The sequence below is a fragment of the Spermophilus citellus genome (assembly GCF_964194105.1).
Source record: "Spermophilus citellus genome assembly, chromosome: 9".
NCBI classification, from domain to species: Eukaryota; Metazoa; Chordata; class Mammalia; order Rodentia; family Sciuridae; genus Spermophilus; species Spermophilus citellus.
In genome coordinates, this window is record NC_138191.1 from 2500107 (window position 1) to 2524323 (window position 24217).

The window sequence follows — 24217 nt, forward strand, 5'->3', positions numbered from 1 at the left end:
ATAACTTACCTGAGGAAGGCAAAGAGTGAGAGTAGTAGCCTATTTTTATATGGCTATAATGACCAACTAATCCTGCTGGGATAGGAGTCTAGGCCCCACCTAACACATGGAGTTATCATACTTGCATTCTAAAGCAAAATCCAATCTCAAGATTGGAAAGGGAGCAGAGAGGAAAGAACTATAGGCCCAGAAGGAACCTAAATTTGTTTCTTATTATATGGAATATTTTGAGGATGACATGGAAGAGGCTACTTTACAATAGGACTTTGTATTTGGTTTTCATTCCAACAGTGAGGATTTTCACTGGGACTAATCCAAGAAGTTGAGTTTCCATGCAGAAAATAAGCTCTATAGAACACACATAACGTGTGATTCTGACAGAAAAATGCAGCATTATCTGTATGGCCAAGTCTGGGGTTTCTGGAAGCGTTTGTCAGCCTATTTCAGTAATGTCTGCCGATCTTCCAGATAAGGTGAGAGCACCAAAAGCGGGAGTAATCCAGCTTTATCACTGAACACGTTTGAGAGACCAACCATATTAACAGAAGACTTTGCCTATAGTTGCATATTAGCTGAGCACAGATATAAGTGCAGCAAAGACATTTATTTAAACACTCTTTGGCTGCAATACTAAGTGAAAATACCTGGAAGATTTATCTTCTTAGAACTCATTGAAGAGCACAAAGATAAAAATCTGACAAATTTTGCATAACTCCCTAATAGGGAGAAAGAAATACAGAAACGTGTGCACCACATATATACACACACTGAGACACATATACATACATAAACACTCACTCAATCTCACGTTTCTTTCCAGAGGAATTGCTCACAGGTAGCAGAAAGGGCCTATGTTCACTTCCCAAAGCCCCACATATACCTACCATGTTTCATGTCCTCAAATATGAGGACATTTCTCCTCTCCTCGAATTTCTTTCCAAAAAAGCCACAGTGTATCCAAGGCAAGTAATGGACATCAGGTTCTAACCTGCACCTTAACCCTAGCACAATCATTGTTGTTTAACTTCTGGTCAAGAGACATAATAAAAGGCATTCTAACCTTGCCTAGCCTCAAATTTTCAAAGGGTCATAAAAGCCTTGGGGATTCATTTCATTTCTTCTATAACTGTTACCTCAGAGAGGCAAGAGAAGGGGAGGGCAAGGAAATCCCAGAAGGGAAAGGGGTATCCCTTAGGGGTGAGGGAAGGGAAGGGGGAGGAACTTTTATTCTGTTTACAAAAGTTTTGCTTTTAAAAAACAAACAGTGATTTTTCTCCCCCACCCCTTATCCTCACCCCAATAGTTCTATTCTGAAAAGGAGGGAAACATAGTTAGATCAGGAAATTCTTCATTGTTGTAATTGTTGCTTTGGTCTCCCAGCATGGACAGCATCTCCTAAGGAGAGAAAAAAAAATTAAGATTGGGTTACATACCCTTACATTCACTGAGCTGCCTTCTAATATTCCTCTGTACTCTATCCCTGACCCCAAAAGGTCTCTGCTGTGCTAAGCTTTCAGCCTTCCTTATTCTCAGCAACTGGTTCCTTTAGATTACAGACTTTTTTCCCTAGTCCAGGCTCTGTCTACCCCTACACTTGCACATTTTCCTTTTTCTAGTCTTCAATATTTTCAAGAGGAGAAAAATATGCTTACCACATTTCATATACCCACTAAAGATATATACGGAATGTCTCTTATCCTATTTGTTTTCCACCAAAAGCTGTTTTGCCTTCTTTCAATCTGTGCTTTACATTAACCCTTTCTTTGTCTGAGGCAGGCAGATTGCAAGTTGATGACCTGAGCAACTTAGTGAGACCCTGTCTCAAAATAAAAAATTCAAAAGGCTGGGGCTTTGGCTTCACTGGTAAAGCACCCCTGGATTCATTCCCCATTACAAAAAAAAAAAAAAAAGCAAAGAAGCATTTTGTCACTGATCTGTTTTCTAGTACTATGAAACATGAGTACGTGAGCTAAGGAATAGTTTCTCTTGATAAACAAACTCTGAACAAATATTGAGAAAAGAGAAAAAAACTGAAATTATCCCCAAATTTTATCCATGGCACTCTCGTGGTAGAAGTATGATTCTTATTTAGAAGCTGAGGAAATGTTATTTCATGTCTTTGAAAACTCCACTCATTCTGCAGAAATAGACCTTTAGAGGTATATTTAGTAATTCCATTTCATACACTTAAAAAAATTGTTCTGCCTATTTTAAACCCAAAGCTACTATGAAATAAAGATATGGATCTTCATGGATGAGCTAAAATAACTTTCTTTGGCATCTTTGCATGGTGCTTCACATAACTATTTTGTCTAGTCTCTTTAAAGGATATCACACTAAGTTCAAGATGTTCTCAATTACTAACACTAAACCCTCCCTGTCTTCTCCCATACACCCTCTGCCTACACATCAACCAAGGCATGCTTCCTTCTCCATCTTTCCATCTTTCCTTCTTGACCCATTTTCTGATTTTCTGAAGTCTTCACCCTCTCACCTGGAAGACCTCAGGCTGGCTAGGTTGTTGTGCTGAAGGCTGCTGAACATGTTGCTCGCTAGAACTTGAACGATGATGAGGCTGCTGGCCTTGCCACTGTGGCCAGACACTCACACCCTCTGCTGTCCGTGTCTGGAATTGTCCTGCAGTCTGTCCAGTCTCAGGAGCTAGAAACACAGTAAGAATAAACAAGTTCAATCTACTAATTTTCTACTGGAGAAGAAAAACTAGTACATAGCTAAACGCAAGTCAGTAATTTTACTTGGGTTATCTTCTGTCCTTGAGACAATATCTTTTCTATTTCAAAATCCAGTCGCCAATTAACTTTTCTTCTTTAGATAGTTCTTTCCAAAGAGCACTTTGGTTATTTAGATTAAATATGCATGCCATTATATGCATATGCTTTTAAAAAATTATATAGTAAAATCTGTGTAAAATTATATTTTGCATGGTTTTGTTATATGTGCTAACGTATTTTTCATGTAGGTAGGTAATTAGGTCAGTATATCCAGGACACAGTCAAACCATTTTTAACTACAAAATCCGCTCTTTCTCTTTAGTGGTATGATTTTTCTGTCATCCTTCTTCTGGTCTGAACTTACCAAAGTTGGATCCACGATTGGTTAGAGTAGGATAGGTGGCAGCACCGGGTGATGCAGTAGGAGCACCAGGAAGAGACATGGGGCTGAATGAGGATGAAGTCTGAAAGTTGCCCACACCAAATTGGGAAGAACGAGTTTTGGCTGCAGCCTGAGTAGCCACCTGCTAAAGACAGAAGACATAGAGAACAACAAATGAAATATTATTATTACATATGTTGCTTCTTTTTTTTTAGTTGTAGTTGGACACAATACCTTCATTTTATTTATTTATTTTATGTGGTGCTGAGGATCAAACCCAGGTAAGTGCTCTACTGCTGAGCCACAACCCCAGCCCTACATATGTCATTTCTTAGGAGTCACTACCCTGCCAATCACTACATTCATCTGAATAAAGTTCATACTTATTTTCAGCTGTGTATTTCTTCTGCTTAACTCCCAATCCTTCTTGACACTATTTTTTATGCAGCTGAGATAAAATTGCAAAAAAAATGCATTTAATAAAGCTGTGAAAATTAAATAAAAGCACTTTATAAACTGTAAAGTTAAATAAAATGAGTCATTAATAAGTCATACATACACACAAAAAAGCATTTAAAAAAATTTTTTTAGTTGTAGATGGGTAGCACTGCATTAAAAAAAATAATAATAAAATAATAAAGGTATGCTAAGGATCGAACCCAGTGCCTCACACATGCTAGGCAAGTGCTCTGTCACTGAGCTACAACTCCAGCCCCTAAAAAAAAATTTATATCCTTTTATTTTTCAGTCTGTTCTGCATGTACTTGTTCATAATGTCTTTTCTTTCCTTTTTTTTTAAATTTTTTTTTCCTTCTGAGTGCTGGAGATCAAACTCAGGGCCTTTTATGTGATAGGCTAGTGCTCTAGCAATGAGCTACCTCCCCAGCCCTAAACAATTTTTTCTCCTTAGAATAGTAATGCACATGCATTGTGAAATATTTGAAAAGAAGGAAAGTAAGAATTAATCAAAATAAGAATCATAATTCTACCACGAGAGAGCCATGGTTAACATTTTTGGATAATTCTAGTTTTTCTTTTTCTTTTTAAATATTTGTTCAAAGTTTATTTATCAAGAGAAAGTATTACTTAGCTCACATACTCATGTTTCAGAGTACTGGAAAACAGATCAATGACAAACTGCTTCTTTGCTTTTTTGTAATGGGGAGTGAATCCAGGGGTGCTTTACCATGAAGCGAAAGCCCCAGCCTTTTGAATTTTTTGAGACAGGGTCTCACTAAGTTGTTTAGGTCCTCAACTTTGCAATCCTCCTGCCTCAGCCTGCTGAGTTGCTAGGATTACAGGCGTGCACCACTGCACCTAGTTCAGAGACAAACTTTGTGAAACTCAATTCAAAGAGATTATTTATTCCCAAAATATTTTGCACTCATGACACCAGCCTTTATTTCCTCAAAACCTTTCATGAAGTCACAATATCTATAGAAATCTTCAAATACATCTTTCTTGGTTCTGTCACAGCAAACTTATAGAGAGCTGCAACCCTCAGGAGATAATGAATGCTCAAATAATAGGACATCCCAGAGGCATGGCTTTCTTGGTCTCATCAAAGTACTGGAAACCACGGTAGTAATTATCCTCAGTACCAGTGTCCTTGGCTGATGGAGATGCCTTCGGTACATTTTTCACACAGTTGAGATTATAATGCAAAAACAATTTTGGAGTATGCTTTTTTTTTTACTTCATTAAAATATTATACACTATAAACTAATAATATAATAAAGGATATTTGCTTTAGGCTTAACATTTATTACGTATTATACCCATGGATATTATATAAGGATTTTTCCTTTTTGTAAGTAGACATCACTATATAAAATTAGCAATTTTCTCCTTTGTTCCTATATCATATAGTTCTAAACAAAGAGAAAACTTATTTGAATTTACTTCAAAATAAATCTAAAAATCAAACCTGCTCTAAATGTTCTTCATGAACAATTCCAATTTTATCTTTAAATTGAAAACTATGGACGCTAATGAGGTTTTTGGATTATCTGTGTTTTAATTATCTAGCTGCTCTTAAGAAAATCAGAAGGTATGCCAGGTATGGTAATCCTATAATCCCAGCAGCTCGGGAGGCTGAGGCAGGAGGATAGCAAGTTCAAAGCCAGCCTCAGCAACTTAGTGAGGTCCTAAGCAACTTAGTGAGACTCTGATTCAAAATAAAAACTAAAAAGAACTGGGGATATGGCTCAGTGGTTGAGCACTCCTGGGTTCATTTCCTGGCACCAAAAAAAACAAAGAAAAAAGAAAATTTACATATGGAAAAAAACCCATCTAAACTAAAATGAACACATAAGCACAAAAAGATGAGAAGATTTACCTGGGTAGAGAAGCCTGGGCGGGTGCTAGGGGTCCAAGATGGGGCTGCTCCTTGGGTAGGATTGGAGTGGCGGGAAATCTGGGCCAACATTTGCCCCGCAGAAGATGATGGCTGGACAATGGTTACAGGAGGGGCCAGACCACTATTCCTAGGAGTGAACAAATGATGAAGTAAAGTATTAAAAGGATGGATTTATCAGATAAGGTAGGCATCGAAGGATAATCTAGTGCTATTCCTAGATTCCCTTGACTTCCTTGGAGTTAAGGAAAACTAGATAACAGAATTTGGAAAAAACAAGGAAGACTGACAGCTGTGACACACTGACCAGGACACAAAGAGATGGAACCTAGAACATGGCAATAAGACAGGTGCAAAGAAACAGGAGGAAAAAAAGCAGCTTCTTTGCCTCACCCTAGGCCCTATAAACTCCACTGCTTTGTCTGAAAAAAAAAAACCAGAGAAAGCAAGGGAAGAATAAACTTGGATTCATCAAATGAATCCCTCAGGGCCCTGTAAAGCAGCACACACATATGGGGCTCACCTGAAATTCTCTGCCGGCCGGGGGTTAGGAGGGAATGAGTTGCCCTGGGAGAATAGTTGTTGGGTGGCAGGGACAGTGCTGGAGGAGATGCCTTTACTCTGATCTGTAGACCAAAAGGAGTCGGGGGAGGGCCAGTCAAGGGGCTGTAGTATATAGTTCAGCAAGTTCCTACTTACTTATGAAGTATTATGATTAAATGGAAATTTGTTGGAAGATTACTGATAAGGCAGTAGCAGACCCATCAGTAAGTGATCTAAATGAGAATTTACAAGAGGAGTGAGGAAGATGCATACCTGCACTGATGTTGGAATAGATTTCTGAGTATCTTGGGTCTCTATCCTGGGTAAATAAACCATCTGACTTCTCAAGAGGCTTGTTATGTTCTGGCCCTGTAGCTGTCACAGGCTGAACAGAAACCTATGGAGTAAAATGATAAAATAATCATTAAAGTTTAACATGACAATTCAACTACCCTAAAACTCGTTTAACATGACAATTCAACTACCCTAAAACTCATAAAAAATACACATACAATTCAATTGGCAGTGGGGGACTTGTTTTGTTTTCTTTTTAATATTTATTTTGGTTGTAGTTGGATACAATACCTTCGTTTATTTATTAATTTTTATGTGGTATTGAGGATTGAACCCAGTGCCCCACATGTGCCAGGCGAGTGCTCTACCGCTGAGCCACAACCCCAACCCAGGACTTGTTTTTAAGGAAATGTTCACTGTCCTCTTCAAGAAAGAAGACACACTCACCTGGGAATGATTGTAGCTGGCTAGTCCATCTCGTCCTGACACCACATCCAACTCTGTTTGCTGTTGCTGCTGCCTATATGTTCAAGGTCAGTGAGGAGACAAATGGGAAAAAAGATTTTTAAAAATAACCTGGTATTGCTAGGCAGTGGCCCAGGCCTGTAATGCCAGCAGCTCAGGACGTTGAGGCAGGAGGAATGCAAGTTCAAACTAGACTCAACAACTTAGGCCCTAAGCAACTTAGTGAGACCCTGTCTCAAAATAAAATATGAAAAGGGCTGGGGATGTGGCTAGTGGTTTAGCGCCTCAGGTTCAATCCCTGGTACCAAAAAAAAAAAAAAAAGAAAAGAAAAGAACCTGGTGGCAGGCTCAGGAGTTTAAGGCAGGAAGATCTCCGAGTCTGAGGCCAGCCTTAGCAACTTAACAAGGCCTGAAGCAACTTGGTAAGACACTACCTCAAAACAAAAAATAAAATGGGCTGAGAATGTGACTCAGTGGTTAAGCACCCCTGGGTTCAATCCCCAGTACAAAAAAAAAAAAGAGAAAAGAACCTGGTGAAAAGGAATTTTTTTAAAAAGCCATCTAACAAATAAAGTGGGGTTGCAGGTGGCCACCATAGCTTAGTGACTGCTCAATACGATTATTTTACTATTTCTTACCTGGGTGCCAACTGCCCTGGGCCCATTTCTAGGGTTAAATTAGCTGTGGGGCCTAGCTGTGATCTCTGGATTGTGTTAGACAGTGTAGGCCGTGGTTCCTGGTTAGAATTCCTGTGGAAATAGACAAGAGCAAAAAAATGGAAAAAGAAAGAAAGAAAGAAATATGATTCTGTTATATAGATGCATCTATAGGTGAGGTAATCACTAATAAATATCCTTTAAAGTTTAATCCCATTGGTAGCCTATAACCTCAGTTTTAGCAAAAAAATATTCACATTATTGACAAATGGTATAAATATAAACAGTCCTAAGGCATAAGGGTTAAATTCATCCTGTTTAGTTTGTAACTTTTACATGTTCAATACTTGCTTGTTGTGGGTATGTGTATATCCATACACTGTGTTTTTAAAACTCAGATAAAAAACCAAAAGTACTGAAATATTACCAAAAATTATCTAGAGGGCAAGAAATATTTTTTCCTTCTCTCTATATTTCTCAGTACCCTCTAATTTTTTTTCTTTTTTTAAAAATTATTCCTCTATTTTTAAACTTTATTTTATTTATTTATTTTTATGTGGTGCTGAGGGTCCAACCCAGAGCCTTGCACGTGTGAAGTAAGTGCTCTACCGCTGAGCCACAACCCCAGCCCCAAGTACCCTCCAAATTTTCTATAAATAATATTTACCAGAAAGAAAAAACTAGAAATATTTGTTTTTAAAAATAAAATATTGAGCTGGGATATAGCTTAGTTGGTAGAGTACTTGCCTCGAATGCACAAGGCCCTGGGTTCAATCCCCGGCATCACACACACACACACACACACACACACACACACACAAATATATATATATATATATATATATATATATATATATAAAAAACTGAAATTAATCATGGTCAGAAAAATTGTATGTAAAAGAGGGGAAAGCAATTATTTCTCAAAACTCAAGTCCTTAAAAGGACATAAAATTTTCAATATTTGGGGCTGGGGATGTAGTTCAGTGGTAGAATGTTTGCCGAGCATGTGCAAAGCCCTATGTTTGATCCTTAGTATTGCAAAAACAAAAAAAGTTTAGGAAAAAAAATATTTCAAAATTTAAACAAAAGGGAAACACAAAATAATGGTTGTTATGTAATACAAAGATGCAAAAAAAAAACCCTGTAATAATCATGACCATACATACAATTAAGTCTTAAATTTACAAAATATTCTAACTCAATCCACCGTTTTACTAAGTTAATTGGCAAAGAATTAAACTTTACAAGTCCTACAGAATGAACTGGACAATACTATTATAGCCAGGGATAATGTACACTTAGAAATTCTTCAAGAGCCAGGTTCAAAGCCAGTTGAAAAAAAAAAAAAGTAGCTTAAATGAAAAAGAAGTAATCTGACAACTGATATCCATTAGGGTGACTATAATATTAAGATAATGGTGAGTGTTGATAAGACTGTGGAGAAACTAAAATCTCCATGTTTTGTTGGTGGGAATGTAAAATGATGGGAAACCTTTGAAAAACAGTCTGACACATCCTCAGAAGGTTAAATAGAATTGCCATATGACCCAGAAATTCTACTCTTGGGTATATACTAAATTCTACTCTTGGGTATATACTAAGAGGAATAAAAACATATATCCATACAAAAACTAGTACAGAAATGTTCACAGCAGTGTTCTTAATAACCAAGAAGTATAAACAACCCAATGTCTATCAACTGACAAATAGTCAAAACCTGTTAAGTCCATACAACAGAGCATGATTTGACAATAAAAAGAAATACTGATACATGGTATAACATAAAAGACTCTTGAAAACATTATACTAAATGAAAGCTCAATCACAAAAGAACCATATATTCTGTGATTCTACCCATATGAAAATGTCTAGAACAGGTAAATTTATAGAGATAGCAAATCAGAGGGCACATAGGACTTTAAGGGAAGGGGAAGAATAGAGAATGATAGAGGGTACAGGACTTATTTTAGTGGGGATGAAAATGTTCTGAAATTAACATTGTTGTAATTGTTGCACAACTGTGTAATATATTTTTTAAAAATTGTACACTTTAAATGGGTGAACAATATGGTAAGTGAAATATATTTCAATAATTGTTTTTAAAAAGCTGAGAAAGAAAGCCCAAAGAGAGGAACAGAAACTTATGAAAGAATGGAATATAACTATGCCCTGAGGCAAACCATGATCCATGGACCAAATCAGTCCACTGCTGATTTTTGTAAATAAAGGTTTATTGTAACACAGTCATGTTCTTTCATCATTTCTCTATGACTACATTCATCATGCAACAAAAGCAGAATTGAGTAGGTGCAATAAAAACTGTATGGACCACAAAGCCTAAAATAATTACTATCTGTTCCTTCACAGAAAATGTATGCCGAATCCTGCTAGTGATCAAAATCCTGCCAGACTAAAGCAATAAACTAGTGTATGAAACAAAATCCTTTCTGGAAAGGGCCGATAAAATTAAAATATAAACTTTTTCATTGGAAGATGAAAGTCTCTGAACTTTTGCTTATTAAAAATCTTATTCTACCTTGATCAACTACATCAAATCCTGTAAGAAGTTAGAAAATCAGAAACTTCAAATTAATGGTATTTACTTATGAAAACGAAGAAAAGGAGATATCTTATAAGGCTAAGCAGACTGGGTCATGAGAAATCCCAACATTAGAAAAGGACTAAAGGGTACATACTTCACATTGGTGTTGGTACAAATGATGTACTCAATTTCATCAGAGTAAGGGTTCTGGAAAGTAAAGGAGCTGGTTCTCATCCAGAGCCATTCTCGGTTCTTAGATCGAAAACGGAACATGACAGACAGCACCTGGCCTTTTAACTTCACTACCTGAAAAGGTTTTCATGCCATCAGTAGAACTCAGAGATATTTGTTTTTAGAAAATTAAACAAATTTTCCCATTTCTATAATCCTAAAGTTCTTTTGTTGTTATCCTTCAAACACTCATCTTTTTCAATGTTAAAACAATACAAAGGAGTGAAAACTAAGTTACTAAATAAGGGATATATTTATCACATTTCTTCCCAGGGTTCCAAGCTATCTAACCACAGTAGACCAAGTCAAACAGCAATAACAATTATTTCCAGACGAGAAATACTATTTCCCCAGTTTCCTTGAAAAGTCCATGAAATATACAATGAGCTACTATATAATTCTACAACAGAAATTTAACTTTAATGACACTGAATATAGCTTATATACTATTCTGCAATTCCAGCTTTTCCTCCCAAACTGGAGAATTTGTTTTCACAATATCAATAAAGGTTTCTATATATAACACCAAGTTTGTTTTAGTCTTGTTTTGCTTGTGTTTTAAAAGTTAAGTATCCCCCAAAAAACATTAAAAGTAATTTTAGATTATTTTACTTTCTAGTCTCATGGAATAGAAAATAATCTTTTGATTCTCCCTAACAATAAAAAAAGGTAACAATATTAGCAAGTTAACATTTTGAAATTATATGTGTCAGGCACTGGGCTATATCCCTTATTTGTATTTTCTGGTTTTAAAATCTTCCCAAAGACCCTCTGAATTTAATTAAGTACTATTATTATGGACAATGTTTTTATAAAGACACCACTAAAATGTAAAAAATTAATTGTCCAATATAAAATGAGAACCAATATCTAATGTTTTTATAAAGACACCACTAAAATGTAAAAAATTAATTGTCCAATATAAAATGAGAACCAATATCTAAAACCATGTCCAAATTCACAAAGTATTTTAAGGAACTAAGGCCTAAAAATTATATTAAGAGTCAGAAATCGTTTAACTCTAATTACTTATAAAAGAACTCTATGAAATAAATTTTTTACTGCAATCTAGAGATTAGTAAACCTACAATATTTTAAATACTTTGAAGACAGTTTCTTACAGATGGCTAACTGGATACAAAACAGTAAAGAACCAAAACCAAATAGAAATACCTTGAACACTAGCTATAATTTCTAAGTATTACATCTTTCTATTTCTTAAAAATACAGGTAAGGGCTAGGGATGTAGCTACTAATGGTGGAGTATTCGCCTAGCATGTGCAAGACCCTACGTTTGACCCCCAGTACTGCTAAATAAATAAATAAATAAATACAGGTTAGTTCAAGGCACACAAAACTCTAATGCCTATTATAGTGTTCAACTAATCAGTGGTCAAGTAATGTGATATATAGATTAAAAAATATATGTATATTCAGACCCAAACCAGGAAAAAAATTACCTGTTGAAAGCTATCTCTTAGAAGCTGCTGGTCTTCAGGATGACAGAATTCTACAATATTCTTTCCTAAGAGTTCCTGGAAGGGAGAAAGAAGAGTAAGATACACACTTTTATGGTCATCTAACTTTCCTGGTCAATCAGCTGAGGACTTGGACTTAGGACTTCTGTAATTATCCTAAGATGATATGTAAGTATGAAGGAGGTAAAAGTAAAGATTCCTTTGAGAAAAGACCATGGGTGCACCCTGATTACAGCAGGGGCCTAGGAAGTGGTTTCACCATGCTGAGCCACCAGGCATGCAGAGGCTACTGCAGCAGAGTTCCAGAAGGCTTGGCAACTGCTTGAGATGGCTGCAGACCTTGGCATCAACCAAGTGGTGCTGGTTCTGCAAGACGCTAAAATTAGGGGATCAGGGAGGCTTCCACTAAGGTTTCAAAGGAAGGCCTGGGAAGTCAGGAAAGTGTAGAAGAGTCAGAGTCCCTGCAGCCAGCCCCTGAGAAGTTGATGTGTGAAGATGTTAAAATAAATAAATAAATAAAGGAAATGGAAGCTGCAGTGGAAAAGTCTGAGATTAAGAGATGCCAGAACTACGGGATATCTGTTGAGGAAAACTGCAGAAATTGAGGAGAAACAAGCCAAGAGAAAGGACATGTAGGCTACAACCACCAAAGTCATAGGGAAAGAACTACACAAGCCCTTTGAAGAGAACATCATGATGCCTTGTGCCCCAGATGCTGGACCTGGAACTTATAGAACTTGCCCATCTGGATTTTGATCTTGTTTAGGTTCCATCCTTTCTTTCTATGCCCCTGTTTTGGTTTGTTTTTATAGAAAGGATTGAACTAGGGGGCACTTGACCACTGAGCCACACACATCCCCAGCCCTATTTTGTATTTTATTTAGAGATTGGGTCTCACTGAGTTGCTTAGCGCCTTACTTTTCCTGAGGCTGGCTTTGAACTTTTGATCCTCCTGCCTCAGCCTCCCAAGCCACTGGGATAACAGGCATGTGTCACCATGCCCAGCTCTAGGCCCCTATTTTCTTCCAAGTGGAATGAAAATGTTTACTCTGTAGCATTATATATTAGATACATGTAACTTGCTTTTGATTTTTACAGGGGCTCATGCTGAGACTTTGCCTTGAGTCTCAGGACTCTGAACCTGAACTTTTGGGTAGTGCTGAAATGTTAAGACTATGGGGACCCTTAAAAATGGACTAAATGAGGGCTGGGGTTGTGGCTCAGTGGTAGAGAGCTTGCCTTGCACGCGTGAGGCCATAGGTTCGATCCTCAGCACCACATAAAAAAATAAATAAATAAAAATGAAGATATTGTGACCATCTACAATTAAAAGAATATTTTTTTAAAAAATGGACTAGGGCTGGGGATGTGGCTCAAGCGGTAGCATGCTCACCTGGCATGCGTGCGGCCCGGGTTCAATCCTCAGCACCACGTACAAACAAAGATGTTGTGTCCGCTGAAAACTAAAAAATAAATATTAAAAAAATCTCTCTCTCTCTCAAAAATAAAAATAATAAAAATAAAAATAAAAAATGGACTAAATGAGCCAAGTGTGTTGGTGCATGCCTGTAATGCCAGCAGCTTTCGAGGCTGAGGCAGGAGAATCACGAGTTCAAAGTCAGCCTCTGCAAAAGAGAGGTGCTAGGCCACTCAATGAGACCCCTATCTCTAAATAAATACAGAATAGGGCTGGGGATATGGCTCAGCTGTTAAGTACCCCTGAATTTAATCCCAAGTACCTCCCCCAACCCCCACCCCTAAAAGAAAAAAGAAAAGAAAATGGACTAAATGTATTTTTCATTGTGGGATGAGCTTCAGAGGTGAAATGATTAACCCACTGATATGGATTAACTGAGTGGTAAATGTAGGAAGGTAGGGTATGGATGGAAGAGGTAGGTGACTGGGGGAGTGCTTTGGGGTTTATATTTTGTCCTGGTGAGCGAAGGTCTCTCTCTAATTGGTGTTGCCATTTGTTGAGCTGCTGCTGTCCTTTAGCATGCTCTTCTTCCATGATATTCTGAGTCATCTCAGGCCTAGAGCAATAAAATCTAATGACCATGAACCAAACCTCTGAAACTGGTAGTCCAAATAACTTTGACTCTTCTAAAACACACACACATAAATAAAATGAAATGAATAAAACATGTAAATCGGTTCCTGTAGGAAGCATAAAAAATAGGGAACAAAATGACAGGGGAACTAAGGAGGAAGTAGACTCTCCAAGGGAAAGCCCTCAGGTTAGAATGAAATACAAATAAGACGTACATTCATAGTGATCTGTGAATTGTAGTGAGGCATATCACCAATGGGTTTCGAGATAAATATTTCTATACATATATGGAAATTACTGTTTAAACATAGCATATTATTGAAATTTTATTAAAACATTTTATTTAAAAAAAATAAGTATGAAGGAAAAAATTTAAAAAGATTTCAATGGATCTGCTAAGCAGCTGGCTTCTAGCTCATTTCTCCTTTGTTACAGATTGACGTACAGTTCACATTTATAATTTACCCATTCTAAATGTATGATTTGATAATTCCTAATAAATTTATATAGCAGTACAATCATTACCAGAATCCAGTTTCAGAACATGTTCATTGCATCAAAAGTTCTCTTTATCCAACCATTGACCTGCTTTCCAACTCTAGTTTTGTCTTTTCTAGAAATTTCATATAAATAGAATTATATAATATGCAGTTTGGGGTTTGGCTATTTTCAATGAGCATATTTTTAAAGTTCACCAACACTATTGCATATATTAGTACTTTATTCCTTTTTATCGTTCAGTGCTATTCTAACACAGATATACTATAGTTTGTGTATTAACTCATAAAATACTAATGCACATTAAGATTGTTCCTATTTTGGGGCTATTATTAATACAGCTTTGAATATTTATGCACACATCTTTGTGTGAACAATTATTTTCATTTCTCCTGGGTAGACATCCAAGAGTAGAACTGCCAAATTATAGGATATAATTGAGGTAAAATGATACCATTCTTTGCAGACACATTTCTAATCTCCTCGTGGGTATTGTACAGATATGCAGTTTTTTAGGAAACTGCCAAAATGTTTTTGCAAAGTAGCTACACCATTTATATGTCTACCAGCAATGTATGAGAGTTTTAGCTTTTCTACATTCTCATCAACACTTTTTGATTATAGCCATTCTGGGGTATATGATAGTATCTCATTGTGATTTTAATTTGGACTTTACTAATGACTAATGATTTTTTTATTTGTTCTTTTTAGATATACATGACAGTAAAGTGTTTTTTGACATACCATAGATACATGGAGTATAACTTATTCTAAATGGAATCCCATTCTTGAGGTTGTACATGATGTGGAGTTCCACTGGTCATATATTCATATACGAACATAGGAAAGTCATGTTTGATTCATTCTACTGTCTTTCCTATTTCCATCCCTTCTCCCTTCTCTTCATTTCCTTTTGTCTAATGACTAATGATTCTGAGCATATTTTCATGTGTCATACATATTTCTTCTTTACTGAAATATCAAATCTTGTGTCCCTTTTATTAACTGCTTATCCTAAAGAGTTATTTATATATTCTAAATACAAATTGTTTTTCAGACATATGATTTGCAAATATTTTCTCCCAGTCTGTGCCTGATCTTTTCACCTTCTTCATGACTTCCTTTTTTGGTACCAGGGATTGAACCCAGGGGCACTTAATCACTGGGCCACATCTCCAGCTGTTTATTGTATTTTATTTAGAAATGGGGTCTTGCTGAGTTGCTAAGTGCCTTGTAAGATGCTGAAGCTGGCTTTGAAATCACAATCCTCCTGCCTCAGCCTCCAGAGTTGATGGGATTACAGGCATGCGCCACCATGCCCCACCATGACTTCCTATTAAGAGAGTGAATTTTAATTTTGATAGAATTCAATTTATCAATATTGTTCTTTGTAAAATCATGCTTTTAGTAGTATATGAAAAAAATCTTTGCTTAACTCAGGGATACAAATATTTTCTCCTGGAAGTTTATTCATAACTTTAGCTCTGGTACATTTAGGTCTTTGAGTTGATATTTGAGGGTAGTATGAAGTAAGGTCTAAGGAGTTTTTTTTTTTTTTTTGATATATCATACGGATATCCCATTATTCTATCACTTTTTGTCAGAGAGACCTCTTTCCCCCACTGAATTATCTTGGCACACTTGCTGAAAATGGTTAAATATAAAAATAAACTCTATTCTGGCCTATGTATCTACTGATCTGTGTTTATCCTTACACTAACACTACACTGTCTTGATAACTTTAAGTTCTGAATCAGGTAGTGAAAACCTCCAACATTGTTCTTTGTTTTCAATATCTCTTCTTTATTAACCATTTCACATAGTCACAGCCAAAAAAACCTCCCTGATTTCAACAGCTTTGAAAATGTATATAAGTCAATTCAGGGATAGTTCACTGGATTGTTGAATGAGTAAATTGTACTAACTGGTGCTAAATTTGTATATTGTATGGGTTATTATTCCTTTGGATAATTACACAAATTATTTAAAGATCAATATACAATATGGCTAATTAAAATGAGTACTTATGAATTATTATCTGTTTAATATCAGTAATAAAAGATAAATAATATTTGTACCTGCTGCTCCCTCCCAGTTTCACAAATCATATTTCTCTAGATGTAGACAGCTTTGTTAAGAAGCTGAAGATAAATTTAACTACTGATAGAACAGGATCATCTCTTTTTCTGAACTAGAGTTGTTTTGGCTGTCTCTAGAATAAGATAACTATATAACCTCAACAATGGCAAGGGAAACACAGGCCTAAGTATCAGTGACGTGACAGTTGCAGCTCCTCACCTGTGGCTGGTAGCCAACAGTAGCCACACAACGGTGATCCACAAAAGTGAATATCCCCTCAATGTTGTGTCGGGAGATGAACTCTGTTGGTTGGCAAACGTTACTCATGTCTGTACAGTTGGGAGAACTAGTTACCTATGAGTGGAAAGATAAAATTGAGTAAAATGATAACATTCTTTGCAGACACATTTCTAATCTCCTCATGGGAATTGTACAGATATGAGACTCACAGTTTTACAAACTTCCAAATTTTTACCTTGCATCCAGAAAGCAAAAAAATAGCAGAGGGGCCATAGAATCCAGCTCTATTCCAATACATATACTCTACCAAGTTAATAAAGTAAGGAAAAAATGAAAAACCCACTTCCTTTCAGCTGACTAGGCTGTGATCATTATTCAGATAGGAAAATTATGGTCTAACAAACATATTCTATACTTTTAAAAAGAATCAAAACAATTCTATTTCTATATTGTTAGTCATGTAATGATAAATTGAAAAGGATCCTTCCTTTTTTGTTCAGGGGTAAAGGAAATTAATTGGAAATAGAAAATTCAGCATCATAAAGCTTAAGTTAAAAAGATAAAGGGAGCAGGGTTGCTGGCAAGTGCCTGTAGTCTCTGTATTTAGCAGGCTTATGAAGGAATAACACTCAAGCCCAGGAATTCAAGATCAACCTAGACAACAGAGTAAGATCCCATCTCACCACCAACAAAAAAGAGATAGGGCTGGGTTGTGGCTCAGCGGTACAGTGCTCGCCTAGCATATAAAAGGCCCTGGGTTTGATCCTCAGTACCACAGAAAAATACAACTAAGAGAAATATTAAAAATATAACTAAGAGAAATATTTAAAAGAGAGAGAGAGAGATAAGAGGGCTTGGGGGACTATGGCTCAGTGGTAGAGTGCACACCTAACATACATGACATCCTGAGTTCAAACCCCAGCACACACACTCCCACACACTCCCACCACACACACACAAAGTACAAAAAGACATAAGGGGAAAAGATTTCCCTCCATCATATTCCTTTATATATGTGTGTATGTGTGTGTGTGTGTATGTGTGTGTATTATGTACACACACATTTATTGATTTATTGGTTTATTAATTTATTGATTTTAGTTGTTGGTATGACCTTCATTTTATTTGTTTATATGCAATGCTGAGACTCAAACTCAGTGTGTCACGAATGCCAGGCAAGCGCTCCACCACTAAGCCCAACCATAACCTGCTCCATCATACTCTTGAACTTCTGCTAAATCCAAGAGTAATAATGTTCATTAGGAATGCCAAACTTCTTAAATTTTTTGGAATTATATGGAATTCTTAATTTGGCTCAATGGTAGAGTAAAATAAAATTAACATGAATAAGTACTGAAGGAGATTTCTTCTCACTTGAAAAAAATATACTCATACTTGCCTGCAATCTGCCAATGGCCACTAGGCAAAACTTGCTTCCCTGGCCAGCTTCTGGGTCATCATCTGGGAGGGAAACACCTTTGGAAGGTGAAATAAAAAGGATTTAGAGATCTCAAACTCAAATGCCTTCAAAAATCAGGTGAGTAATAATTCAAAATACATTTAGGTATGAAGAATCTAGATATAAAGCAATAGTTGCACAATTACATAGAATTTACCATAAATGTCAATTGTTGTTTCAATGTTTATATATATGTAATTACTAATTAATATATTTTATCCATACTAATTATACTTAACTGGAAAGCAAGTCTCACCCAAAGTAGTCTTTAAAAAAAAATACATATTAAGGCAGCCATTCTGTGATTATATCATTGGCAGAGAACAGATATCTTACCTTACCTGTGACTTTTAAAGTAAATAAACAATGAAAATTGACTGTAACAAACACCAATAATTATTTATGTCCCTCGGAAAAGAGGGAAGCCACTGTTTTACCTGGAAAGGGAAGAAGAGTACATTTCCCCCCATTCTTTCTAAGGTTATTTTCTATTTATCCAAGAAGTTAGCATTTCCTTAATAGCTACACAGAAGTATGAAATATCACCACATACCTTAAAAGTATGATTTATACAGTATATAGACTAAAAAATGCAAACATTATTACTTGTATCACTTAAAATTAATTTTTCTTAATTATATTAAGTAGCATTTATTGGGTGCCTGCCATATGTCAAACACTGGGTTGGATGCTTTCCTTATATTAAATTTAATCCTCACAATAAACCAATATAGGAGAGAAGACTGACATAAAATTCAAGCAATTTACCCTAAGTTGTACTGCTAATAAATAACAATGTTAGAAATCAAATCCAAGTTTTTCCAAATTGAAGTTTAATCTCTTCCCAAATATATCACCTTGCCTCTCTTTTTTCTCTGTCTACCCATCTGGCAGGGAAGGAATGAGGTTGATATGATTTGGAAACTTTCACAAGTCAATTTAAAAAGCTGATCCTTGTACTCCAACCTCCTTGGTCATATTTCATTTAACCTCAAATTCAAATAATCTAATCTACTCACAGTCTGATTTAAAGCCTTTGCAGACTACATTCTCTTTATAAGTTATTATATTTTCCCTTTGTTCCTCAAGGTCTTGCACCTATTTTACAAAGCTTTCCCAATTAGTTACATGAAATGCCAATGTTTCTTTACAACAATTAGTTAGAACATAGGTATCCAGTATACATTATTATGAATTTGCACATTTAGAAACTACATTCTTGGGATCGGGTTGTGGCTCAGTGGTAGAGCACTTGCCTACTATGTATGGTGCACTGGGTTCAATCCTCAACACCACATATAAAATAAATTTAAAAAATAAAGGTATTGCATCCATCTACATAAATAAAGGTATTGTGTCCATCTACAACTAAAATAAAATAAAAACTACAGTCTCAAGCCAGAGGCACTGGTACATGCCTGTAATCCCAGTAATTGGGAGGCTGAGACAGGAAGATCACAAGTTTAGGCCAGCTTTAGCAATTTAGTGAGTCCCTCAGCAACTTCATGAGATCCTGTCTAAAAAAAAAAAAAATACCTTAAAAAAAAAAAAAAAAAGCAAAAACCACATTTTAAGTGGGTCATGGTGGTGCACACCTGTAGTCCTAGCTACTCAGGAGGTTAAGGCAAAAGGATCACTTGAGCCCAGGAGTTCAAGGCCAGCCTGGGCAACACAGTAAGACTTTGTCTCAAAAAAAATGAAACATATTCTGTAACATAGAAATAATGAGTCATTTTCAAATTTAAGTAATTCTTCTCCCCAACTGGAATATCAACTCAGTGATGAATGAGAAGTAGTCTTTTCCATCTGTCCTATTATCTTTCCACTTATAGCAAAGTACACTGCATATACCAGATATATAGTAAATGTTGATGATTTCCTTGGACTCTCTGAGGAACCAAGCGCACCAAGGGAGAAATCACTATCCAATTTTCCTACCTGCTGGAGGCCAGGCCTTGATATAGCCAGTGCAGTGGACCACAACAAAATGAGGCTCCCCATCCTTCACAGAGCCAAGTCCATTCCTAAAAGAGTTAGAGGAGTCAGGAGAAAAACCTTACAAAGTAAATCTTGAAGGGAAATGCTGCCCTTAGTACCTTTAAATTTAGACTCTTGAGTGTTTGGAAAACAGGATAATAAGTGCTTGGACCTTTTCACCAAAGAGTGACCACCATAATTTTAAGCCCTGCCAAAGCAGAACAATTAAAAGGTACTGCAGCAAGAGGAAAATAGGTAAAGAAGTAGGCAGCTTCCAGTTTTAGGATGAGCAAGTGAACCTTTAAAGTTCAGCAAACTACTACCAGCAAAAAAAGTGGGAAATGAGGAAGAAGAGTAAGGGCTGCTAAAGAAAGGACTACAGTTAAGTTGGGTGAAAAAGTAAAGCTCTTTGTCATCCCTTTGGTTTTTACTACTTAGGACCTCACCTGCATCTGTTCCTCACAAAGCTCAATCTATTCATGGAGACTGAGTCCACAGCGCTATTGCCACACCTGTTTCAATGAACAGAGAGATTAAAAGCAGCCAGGCTGCATGATCAGTGAACTTTCCATAGTAACAGCAGGATAACAGGCTCTGGATACAACCAAACACAGAAAACAAGTTTTTTGTTTTTTTTTTTTTTTAAAGAGAGAGTGAGAGAGGAGAGAGAGAATTTTTTTTTTAATATTTATTTTTTAGTTCTTGGCGGACACAACATCTTTGTTGGTATGTGGTGCTGAGGATCGAACCCGGGCCGCACGCATACCAGGCGAGAGCGCTACCGCTTGAGCCACATCCCCAGCCCCAGAAAACAAGTTAACAGTGCTCTTAACAATAAGGATGGATAAAATCGCTTCTCGGCCTTTTGGCTAAGATCAAGTGTAATAAGGATGGATAAAGATAAATCAAGTCTGGTATTTCTAAAGCTTACAACTAAGAATTTAAATTAAAAAAAAAATGTGTCATATGTTCTTCAAATGTGAAGATTCTCTATATCAGAAACTGGTAGAGCTTTCCTATAAAGAACCAGATAGTAGCAGGGGACAGTGGCTCATGCTTGTAATCCCAGTAACTCAGGAAGCTGAGGCAGGAGGATGGCAAATTCAAAGCCAGCCTTAGCAACTCAATGAGGCTCTTAGCAACTCAGCAAGACCCTATCTCAGAATAAAAAAGGGCTTGGGCTGGGGTTGTAGCTCACTGGAAATGTAGCTAGTATATGTGAGGCACTGGGTTTGATCCTCAGCACCACATAAAAATAAATAAATAAAATGGAGGTATTGTGTCCATGTACAACTAAAAACAAAACAAAAAAAAGGCGGGGTGGGAGGATGAGAGATGTGGCTCAGTGGGTAAGAACCCCTGGGGTTCAATAGCTGGTACAAAAAAAAAAAAGGAACCCAGATAGTAAATATTTCCAGCTTTGTGGGACATACATCTGTTACAATCAATTACCTATGACACTACAGCATGAAAGACACCATATGTAATATGTAAACAAATGGGCATAGCTATGTTCTCATAAAACTTTATTTACAAAAAAAGGGCTGTGGTTTGCTGACTCCTACTCTTCATTAATCACAACCTAATCTATCTACTACAATTCATTACTCTTTATCTTATTCCTGCCTATGTCTTTGCATTAGCCATGTCCATTATGCTGGGACACTACCTCCAATCCTACTTTCCCACTCATTTCTTTAAAATAAAAACAAAACTTACATAGTTTAATATGTTCCATGCTCTATTCTAAATATCTTTACATATATTAATTCATACAATCTTCGTAACAACTTCATGAGGTCAGATTGATATTACCTCCAATAAATGATAAAATCAAAGCACAAAAAAGTCAGGTGATTTCTCTGAGGTTTCAAAAGTAGGGTCAAAGCCAGAATTCAAATCCACAGAATACTTTGGATTAGAACAAAATCCAGCAGTTCGAATCTAGAGGCTACTCTAAACCACTATTCATATAATATTCAATTTTGTACTTTTCCCAGGAAATCTTGCTTTGAATCCATTTTTTAATCAGCAAAATGATAACCATGAATCTTAACCTATAGGGTGGCTGAAGGGATGCTATAACGGACATAAAGTAATGATCACATTGTTTGGCATAGAAGGGATTCAGATAATTCAGATAATGTTAGTTCCCTTACCAAATACTTTATTCTATGCTATAATTCACCTAGGTCTTGTACAGTTAAAATTAATACAACTGAAGCTTGGATTTAAAATGTTAATTTCTCTGACAGAAAAAAATAAAAATAAAAAAATAAAAGCCTGAGCTCTTGAGACTATGCCAAATTGAAATCCTCATCCTAACACTTACCTCATTCGGCAAATGAATGATCTCCTTGAACCCATACACATTCTCATAGAAGACTGCTGACCTTCCTTTTTCACTGTTCCAGTCTTTAGATCCAGAATACGCCCTGAAGAAAGATGTGAAGAATAATCTGGAGTGCAATCTTGTGAGTGGGAAAGGGCAGAATACTAAAAGCAAGTATAAATCCTATTCACCCTCCAACCTCCTTGCTTATAACAGAATAGACCAAGCAGAAGACAAATTTTTTCAAATCTAAATTATTTCAATTCTCATTTAAGTTCAAAGGCAGCACTGAAAATAACTGTGCAAGGGAAGGTAGAAGTGGAAAGTAGTAGTAGAAAGCAAGAGGCAAAGCTATACTGTCATTCCTGATTAGATAAACACAAAAAGTAAACGTCATTGGTTTAAAAACACAATTTTTTTTAGTTGTTGATGGATATAATACCATTATTTTATTTATTCATTTTTATGTGATGTTGAGAATCGAACTTAAGCAAGTGCTCTACCATTGAGCCACACCCCAGTCCAAAAAACATGTATTTAATATGCTTCATAAACATACATCTGTCTCAATGTTTGGGGAAAAGGAAGAACTAAAAAGAAAAAAGAAATCTAGAAATACTTAAAAGAGAAAAAAACTAAAAAACTAAAGACCAGCATTAAGATGTTTGGGGACTGTTCTGTATTTTAACCAGCAGTTTTTAATCTGCTTCTACTTTAAAATTTTTTCCTACAGTTGCTTGGGAACAAATATGACTTTTTTCCTTCTAACCAAACTTTGACAAAAGGACTGAATAGCATTAAAATGGGGGAACAGATGTAGGGGAAGGGAACAGTACAGATACAAACAAGGACTACAAAATACTACTTTATTCATTGACCAATAACAACTCCCATATAAAATAAAAATCTGTTATCACAGAGTCTATCATAAAGCCAAGAACAAGTGGATAGAAAAAAATACCATGAAATTATTCACACAAATGATATAGAAGCATAGATGACTCTTTTAATATGGAAGAAGATATTTTAAGCATCGAGTTTACTGTTTCATTTACAATAATATTAAGGTAAAAATGAACTTTTATATGAGCATAATCACTAAAGAAACATTTTCTAAGGATGAATCACAAAGTAGATAATCTTCATGTGGATAAAAAGAACTGATTATATTCATTAGAGAAGAAAATACTAGAAGCTTTGCCAGATCCAACAAATAAATTTAAGAGCTTTAAATACCTGTGATGCCTCAGAAAAATAAGAAAAAATTCTCATTCATTTCACATCCCTGTTAACTCTCACCTGTCAGGGCATTTTCCGATGTGGAAAGCTGCTCCCGAAGTTTATCCACATCATCTGGGTGCACCTGATCATAAAGTGTGCTGCCAAACCATTCAGACTGTGGCTGGTTCAAAACAGGAGTCACTGAATCAGAGACATATACCACCCGGCCTGTCTCACATGAGACAATAAACAGAAAGCCATCTGCTGCCTCCAAGATCAAATGTTTCAGTTCCTAACCAAGGGAAAAAAATCAATATTTTAATATTTAAAATAAAGTTAATATTGAACTCTGAAAAACAAATATTTCTATAGAGGGGGGAAAAATAAGATCCTTCATGCCGTATGTATACTTCTATAAGCAATTGCTGACTCATACCTGATTCACAGCCACAGGTTTCCACCCTAAATGAAATTACCTTCATTGACAACAAAGTTTTTTTCAATAGCTACTTCTTCAATTGTTGCTACTACTTCTCTATGTTGCTATCCACACCTCTTTCTTCCTCTTTATCTCAGGACTCAAGAGGGGAACAAAAAGGGTTACCACCAACAATAACCTACTTTTTTTTAATACCCTTTATTTATTTTATGCGGTGCTGAGAATCGGACTAGGTGAGCACAC

At 36.2% G+C, this 24217-nt stretch overlaps 1 protein-coding gene across 7 annotated transcripts in view; it reads right to left on the minus strand.

Annotated features, from left to right (window-relative positions):
- Window positions 1–585: 585 nt before the first annotated feature.
- The window catches only part of ARNT (aryl hydrocarbon receptor nuclear translocator), a 77510-nt gene continuing 53878 nt past the window's right edge, over window positions 586–24217 (minus strand). For 5 of the 7 annotated variants that reach the window (XM_081307015.1, XM_081307012.1, XM_081307013.1 and 2 more), the window contains 16 exons: window positions 23614–23827; window positions 22315–22417; window positions 20429–20494; window positions 19944–20029; window positions 17946–18022; window positions 16526–16660; window positions 11662–11736; window positions 10125–10276; window positions 7411–7521; window positions 6755–6827; window positions 6287–6410; window positions 5994–6096; window positions 5453–5600; window positions 3097–3259; window positions 2495–2661; window positions 586–1395 (listed from right to left, as the gene is read on the minus strand). In XM_081307015.1, the coding sequence (XP_081163141.1) occupies window positions 1306–1395; window positions 2495–2661; window positions 3097–3259; window positions 5453–5600; window positions 5994–6096; window positions 6287–6410; window positions 6755–6827; window positions 7411–7521; window positions 10125–10276; window positions 11662–11736; window positions 16526–16660; window positions 17946–18022; window positions 19944–20029; window positions 20429–20494; window positions 22315–22417; window positions 23614–23827 (1887 nt within the window). In that variant the 3' untranslated portion in view covers window positions 586–1305. The remainder of the gene's footprint in view (window positions 1396–2494; window positions 2662–3096; window positions 3260–5452; window positions 5601–5993; window positions 6097–6286; window positions 6411–6754; window positions 6828–7410; window positions 7522–10124; window positions 10277–11661; window positions 11737–16525; window positions 16661–17945; window positions 18023–19943; window positions 20030–20428; window positions 20495–22314; window positions 22418–23613; window positions 23828–24217) is intronic. The other 2 variants (XM_081307014.1, XM_081307011.1) reach the window with 1 other exon arrangement.